The 7,548-nt window shown below is 41.6% G+C and overlaps 2 protein-coding genes across 2 annotated transcripts; one reads left to right on the forward strand and one right to left on the reverse strand.

Annotated features, from left to right (window-relative positions):
- Nucleotides 1–225: 225 nt before the first annotated feature.
- Nucleotides 226–1,584, reverse strand: ptges3l (prostaglandin E synthase 3 like). Its single transcript, XM_086138326.1, has 7 exons — nt 1,482–1,584; nt 1,301–1,414; nt 1,139–1,205; nt 962–1,060; nt 773–862; nt 631–693; nt 226–538 (listed from the first exon to the last, which is right to left on the reverse strand). The coding sequence occupies exons 1-7, from the start codon at nt 1,514–1,516 to the stop codon at nt 530–532; spliced, it is 477 nt and encodes a 158-aa protein (XP_085994452.1). The 5' UTR covers nt 1,517–1,584; the 3' UTR covers nt 226–529.
- Nucleotides 1,585–2,386: 802 nt separating this feature from the next.
- kat7b (K(lysine) acetyltransferase 7b) lies at nt 2,387–7,291 on the forward strand. The gene is made up of 14 exons (XM_086099334.1): nt 2,387–2,581; nt 3,348–3,498; nt 3,581–3,829; nt 3,910–3,992; nt 4,109–4,192; nt 4,272–4,370; nt 4,475–4,585; nt 4,696–4,887; nt 4,972–5,061; nt 5,134–5,274; nt 5,598–5,691; nt 5,770–5,916; nt 6,111–6,217; nt 6,647–7,291. The coding sequence occupies exons 1-14, from the start codon at nt 2,564–2,566 to the stop codon at nt 6,746–6,748; spliced, it is 1,668 nt and encodes a 555-aa protein (XP_085955460.1). The 5' UTR covers nt 2,387–2,563; the 3' UTR covers nt 6,749–7,291.
- Nucleotides 7,292–7,548: the final 257 nt, after the last annotated feature.

Here is a 7,548-nt window from a genome sequence, read left to right on the forward strand (position 1 = left end):
ACGGGGAGCGGGATGGCCAAAATCAACCAGGCGAAAACAAACCTAATAAATCTGACATTTTCATATTAACCGATTTGGATATGTCTTTAAACCACATTTCTAAGGATAGCAGGAAGATGCTGTTTACATGTATCTCCAGGTAAAGGAAACAGTTGTCGGGACAAAAAAAAATTATATTTCATTAAATAAATACAGTCTTTGACACAAGGAAACCTTTTTATTCAAAATGACAATGATTTCATGACTTTATACAAACAAAAATGTTTATTTAATATATATATATGACAAGATGAATAGTTCAAAAGACAATTACAAGCACCAACAAATACCCTCCTCTGCAATAAACGTGGTAGTTTCCAACCTACAGATTCGGATTGTTTAGATTAAAATTTACAATGATGTATGCATGGAAAAAAGGCACAATGAATAAATTATTACATTGAAAGTTCACTTTGGTAAATTGTTCACAAGAGACTTAAAAGCACTGAACACTGTGGTGGTTTCCAACCTGCAGAAGACACTGTAGGTCTCAGTCAGACTGTGCCGCAAGTGAGATGATCAGTGATCAATGTATTGTACAGCAATATGCTTAAATTCTGACATTTTATTTTTGCATCACACTGGACTTACATCACTAAGATCCCCCATGTCTGGTGCTGCTCCTTTATTACTAGTGGCCATGTCCTGGATCATCTAGGAGGGGCAGAAGTATTTCCGTGCACAAAAAGCACATGCTTTGAGAAATACTGTACTACTAAATGACTTTACTTACATCGACGTATTTTTCATACTCTTCCCTTCCATCTTCTTCTTCGTTCTCCCAATCCCTCCAGTTATCAAAGTCCACAGAAATCCAACTAGGCTGCATAAGGAAGGAAAGCATGGAGTCCTTTATCTTTTCTACAAATGCAATTGTCCGACTGTCCTCAATTAAAAATAAAATACGAAAATAAAAATGTACCCTTTCTGGGTCCTTCTGAAGACGAGGCCACGCATAATCAGGCTTTATTTTCCTGAGCAAGACATTGATGGTGCGGTCATAAACTCTTTCCCTTGAATCCTTTGAAGAAATAAAATATTTTTAAAGACCGTTTGCAATAAATCTATTAGATTTGATTTCATATAACCGGACACTGACATGAATTTGGACTTTTTCATAAAAGTGGAGTTCATTGTAGATCACATCATCTGTGTCATTCTTGCAGCTGTTGGAAAAGATAAAGCAAAGCAGGTCCAACAACACAACACGTGCTTACAATTCCAAGGGATGTACACATATCGGTTAAGTTTTTAAACTTACCACAAGATCATTTTGTCCGTCTGGATGTGAACCTGGACATCTTTAGGTTTCTGCACTTTAAAGTTAACGGTGACATATTTCTTCCTGTCAAACCACACCGCATGTGCTGGCTGACTGTTGAAGAACAGAGGAAAATGTGGAGATATTTTCACAACATTAAAGCAAAAAGGGTATCACTTACCTCTCTTCTGGTCTAACAATGTTAAGTTTGTTCATTGTAAAGATTTGAAGAAAAGCACAACAGAAACAATTATACTGAGTATTGCTCACTCTTCCAAGTTCGCTGCTCAAATGGATCGCAAAGGCCTGGAAGATGCTATTTATAGTAGCTGGGAGAAGTTGGTATCAGCTGTTTGGGGGAGGGGGGTTAATGGAGGGGTTCCCACTACCTTTTATGGTCATCCAGTGGATTTCTCCAGGATGCATGTATTTTCTGGATTACCCTTGATGGCTACCCCCAGCTGTGCGGAGCAGACACGGTTTGGTACCCAGCTCTACCCGTTTTGTTTTGATGCTGTGCCACCTGTCACATGACTCAAGTGGGCTTATTATCAGCACTTTAACAAAGAAACAAATGAACATCAATATGCAGCCTTTTTTCCATTCATCTCTGCAAATGTTTACATTTACAAATGATCACTTTCCAGAATTCTCAGGAAATCTTAGGAAATCAGAATATTATTTAACAGGACCGTGGGCTAATCCAAGATTTTTCCCTCCCCTCTTTACCAGTCCCACAATGAGCACAAGTACACTTGAATGTCATGAAAGTCAAGTCATTAATTCATACTCAGCAAATTCATGTTGCATCTTCATAAAAAAAAAAAAAAAAAAATCAGTGATGGGTTGACATTGGCGATACTGGGTAACACATTAATTGCCTCTACTATAAATTCATTTCTTCATATTTACACATTTTGAAACGTTTCTGATAAAAGATGATCAAATTAAAACTAAAATAAATGAAACCAAACGAATGAAACGTGGGTTTAGCCTACTCTCCAGTCCACTAGGTGACAGTAAAGGGCATTAAGTTACCACGAATATACACCACAGAAAACGAAAGAATGCGTGAAGGCGCCGACTGCTGGCCGCGTCGTTTAGTTTTAGTCCGTTTGGGCGATGTGGCGCCAGAGCCATACTACACCGTTTAAGTTTAGCTTATACTTGTACGATTTTACGTTCCTTTGACTACCTTTAATTTAACGAAATTGTGGCCGTTGTTGAGAACGTGCGTCCAAGCGAATCTTCATCGAGCTGAACATGCCTCGCAGACGACAGGTAAGGAAAAAAAGCGTGCTAGTAAACAATGTCAATGGGGTTAGCTCGTTAGCGACAGTGTTGAACTCGAATTGTGGGAAAAATGTTCCACTAAATCACACCGCACGTCAATATTTAGTTTGTTTGAATATCATTAAGAAAGTATATGTGACAGGGAAGTATAAAATTGTTACAGTTAAGATTTGGCTTGTAATTCATTAAAAAAAACAATCAGCGCAACATCGTAGCCACAGCTGGTTGAGAAGAAGCTAATTATTATAGATAGCTTTGCTGTTAACATTTTTGACGAAGCGTTTTTTTTCAAACGACAGCCGCCTTACTGAAAAAAAAAGCCCGCGGTAATTGTTCATCAAGGGAATTGATACAGAAACGGCTGCTGGAAATGAAATTAGTGAATGTAACGTATGAATTGGCTGATTGAGTAAGGTACGTGTGTAAAACGGGTTCGAAACTGGGCGCCAACACGCTACGATAAACCACCATTAATCCACAACACACAAGTCTACCCTTAATGTGATTGAGACGGAATTTTATATAAAAAAATACTTAGTGTTCAGTGGGTCACGTAGCATAGGCGGCTAACTGTGGCCTGTCCTAAAGCAAGACCACAGAGGTTTCGGAATAAAGAAATAGCATAGCACGTAATTCGTTGCTTTGTTGAATAAACCCAATTGTCAAGTCACTAGCAAAAGTTAAGTCATTTAACTCGTTGAACTACCAAGTCTTTGAGGCAAACGTGCCTCACATTGTTTGTTCATCACAACAGAGACATATGGCAGGGAGTGGTTCTGATGGAACTGAAGATTCTGACTCTTCTGCTGAGAGAGAGCAGACCAATAGTTCAGAAAGCGATGGGACCCGGACCAAGAGACAGCGTCTCACCAGAGCCTCCACACGCCTGAGCCAGAGTTCTCACGGTTTGTGTAATTGAAACACCACTCTTGTCATTCCATTCGCTGAATAGATATTCTGTTTTGACATTTTTTTTGTTTAACACAGATACGGCTGACTTAAAGCAAGCTGCGGATCATGATGAATCCCCGCCACTGACACCAACAGGAAATGCGCCATCCTCCGAGTCTGAGCTGGATATCTCCAGCCCGAATGGCTCTCATGACGAGAGCCAGGCCAAAGATCAGGTCAACCGAGACTCTGATAAGGACCTCTCCCACCGACCCAAACGTCGCAGGTGCCACGAGACGTACAACTTTAACATGAAATGCCCAACCCCTGGATGTAATTCACTGGGTAAAGTTGCCTTACATTTGGCTCAAGTTGCTTCTGAAAATCTCGATCAATTAATGTGTTAGTTCAATGATGTCAAACAGGTCACCTCACAGGAAAGCATGAACGACACTTTGCTGTGTCAGGATGCCCTCTGTACCACAACCTGTCCGCAGATGAATGCAAGGTGACAATTGGGTGGGGGTGGGAGGATGTCAGCTATTTTATTTTATTTTATTTTTTTGCGCAAAACCAGCCCACAGTTTGTGTTTATAACATGCACACCTTGCTTTTCATTGTCAGGTGAAAGCTGTCAGCCGTGAGAAGCAAGATGACGAGATGAAGGGACAGGAAGAAAGCAATTCCCGCCATGCAACCCGTCACCAGGTCCGGTTTGGGAAAACTTTCAAGCAAATTTAGTTGGCTATGTAATTAGTGGAGTTGCTTTTGTTTGTCTTTTATTTAGACGCCAACATTGAAGCAGAGCAGATACAAAGAGCAGGTGGCTGAACTGAGGAAGGGGAGAAACTCTGGGCTGCAGAAGGAGCAGAAAGAAAAACACATGGTACCACAGCGGCTCTTCGCCTCCGTCGCCATAGCGACCGGCAGTTGAGTTGGTCATCACTTATGTGGTCTCATCTTTACTGCGCCTTTCTGCGTGATCCGCAGGAGCATCGGCAAACGCACGGCAACACCAGGGAGCCTCTGCTGGAAAACATCACCAGCGATTATGACTTGGAGCTTTTCAGAAAAGCTCAGGCTCGTGCCTCTGAGGACCTGGTAAAAATCCTGCTGTTTAACCTCAATCAACCGAATTAGACATTTTTGATCCAAAGTTTGTATCGGCAGGGTAATCATCAGTTTGCTTCTTGATTTTGGCCCGCTCGCAGGAGAAGCTGCGCATCCAGGGTCAGATCACGGAGGGCAGTAACATGATCAAGACCATCCTGTTTGGGCGCTATGAGCTGGACACCTGGTACCACTCGCCCTATCCCGAGGAGTACGCCCGCCTGGGTCGCCTCTACGTGTGTGAATTCTGTCTCAAGTACATGAAGAGCCAGACCATCCTCAGGCGACACATGGTGAGAATCGCAAATGGGTGTCGTCACTACTGCTACACCTACTGTGTAAATGCTCTTGAACCATTTTTTTGAATTGTTTGTCAGGCCAAGTGTGTGTGGAAGCATCCTCCAGGAGATGAAGTGTACAGAAAAGGCGCCATATCTGTGTTTGAAGTTGACGGCAAGAAAAACAAGGTGGGCTAATGCAGACTCGTACATAACTGCGACATGTTACTAATTGATGAAATGGGTTATGGGACTCCACAGATCTACTGTCAGAATTTGTGTTTACTTGCCAAACTCTTCCTGGACCACAAGACGTTATACTACGACGTGGAGCCTTTCCTCTTTTATGTCATGACTGAGGCCGACAACACAGGCTGCCATTTGGTGGGATACTTTTCCAAAGTGAGTACCGAACCGAGCCCCATGGGCAATGGATTAGTTTGACAGCAAATAATGGCGGAAAGGTTGAAAAAAATGTGAATATAACCTCGCAAAATAATTTGGAGAAAAGTGTAATTTCCTTCATTACGTGTAAAAATACCAACAATGACACCCATGCGGTTTTACTAGCCTGAGCTTTTTAATGGCCATCCGACACAGGAAAAAACATATCCATGAAAGAGCAAAACTATGCAGTGAAAATGGCGAATAGCTGAGGATATGTTCAACAGGGGAAAAAGAATCACTGTGATATATATATATTTTTTGTGTGTTTGTGTTTCTAGGAAAAGAATTCCTTCCTCAACTACAATGTTTCTTGCATTCTGACAATGCCGCAGTACATGAGGCAGGGCTTTGGCAAGATGCTCATCGACTTCAGTATGGATACATGCCCCAAAAGTTGTCTAAACGGTCAAAAGGCATCCGCGCTGACCGTTGTCTGCTTCACTTTTGTAGGCTACCTCCTGTCCAAAGTGGAGGAGAAGGTGGGTTCGCCAGAGAGGCCTCTGTCGGACCTCGGCCTCATCAGCTACCGTAGCTACTGGAAGGAAGTGTTACTCCGTTACATGCACAACTTCCAAGGAAAGGAGATCTCGATCAAAGGTAAGACTGTATACACTGGAGGACATGCAATTTACACAGTTGTAGGGCAAAAATAAAAATAAAAGTAAACAAATCCATGGAATAGAAAAACAAAACACAAAAAAGCAGTGTGGCAAAAGGGATCGCGCAGACAAACAAACCAAATGTTGGGCAAAAGGCTTGGAACAAAGTTGTGCTGTCTACTTGATGCACAGAGATTAGTCAGGAAACTGCCGTCAATCCCGTGGACATTGTGAGCACGCTACAGTCTCTTCAGATGCTCAAATACTGGAAGGGGAAGCACTTGGTGTTGAAGCGACAGGTGAGATTTCAATTTTTTTTAATTTTTATTTTTTTTATTTTAAATTTTTGGTAATTCCATCGCATGTAGTTAGTGTTTGTGTAGTCAAGCCCCCCCCCCCCCCCCCCCCCCCCCGTCATTGTGCTGATGCTAATGCATGTCATGATTACATACCGGCATGATTGTGCTCATAGTTCTGCATGCAGAGATTGTGTAGACTCTCCGTCGATTTTACCTTGCGTATTAGTCAAATAATCTAATCTACTAATCTTGAAGCTTTTAACACGTGCCTGTAAGGTTTGCATGCGACTCCATTGTAGATAATACATTTCAGCTCATACTAATGCAAATTAACACGTGCTCCTAAAGATGTGCCTTGTGATTTGAAAATGATTTCTGACCACTCCACATACGCTGGCTCACTCCTCTAGTTTATTTCCCTCCACACAGGACCTGATCGATGAGTGGAAAGCAAAGGAGGTCAAGAGAGGCAACGGCAACAAAACCATTGACCCCAGCTCACTGAAATGGACCCCTCCCAAGGGGACTTAAGCGCTCACGCCCTCAGGCTACTCAATAAACTCGCCTTCAGCATCACCAGCCGCAAGTAGCCTCGACCTCCTGTCATTGTAGATCAGGCTGTCTTTCTTCGTCGTTGTTTTTTTTTTTTTCCCAGCTTCTTACTTTTTTTTATATTGGATCCCTTTTGTCCATATGTTTCAGTTAAATCAATAGGTGGAGAGTCTCAAGTTGAATTTTGAATGTTCAATGACAGTTGATCACATGAATGTTGTGCCCTTACAAAAGAATACATAACTACATTATGGAGCAGTTATTGTCCTTTTTTTCTCCCTCTTTGAAGCCGAAGAAAGCAAATGATAATGACGTTGTCTTGAGGTGCGTCGCTCATTTTTTACGCGCTCCCTCCCATCAATACAGGATTCATACCCATTCCTCTGGTAAACTTGCCTGATAATGAAAGAATATAATTTTGGAGTTGCTGCAAATTGAAATTCTGACAGTACCACTGTAAAAAAAAAAAAAAGCACATAAAATCAAATAAAACAACCTCAGGTTTTTATACTGCTACAAACACATCCTGTTTGTGTGGTTTATCTAAAGAATGTGTTGTTGAAGACTCTGCACTTGCTATGAATTTTGTCGGACACACTAAACAAAATGTCTTGGCCTGTACATGTGAGTTTTGACATGGACTTACAGGATGTTCTATTTTTAGAATGCATTCAAGCAGTCTGTATGAAGTTTATTATTATTATTTTTTGTATTTTTGCTCACCTCTGGGCAACGTGATCCCGAAATATTAAACTCCTTGATCAGTAATTGGACAACTA

The sequence above is a fragment of the Hippocampus guttulatus genome, chromosome 19 (genome assembly GCF_054856545.1).
Source record: "Hippocampus guttulatus isolate MCC_2025c chromosome 19, RoL_Hgut_1.0, whole genome shotgun sequence".
Taxonomy (NCBI): domain Eukaryota; kingdom Metazoa; phylum Chordata; class Actinopteri; order Syngnathiformes; family Syngnathidae; genus Hippocampus; species Hippocampus guttulatus.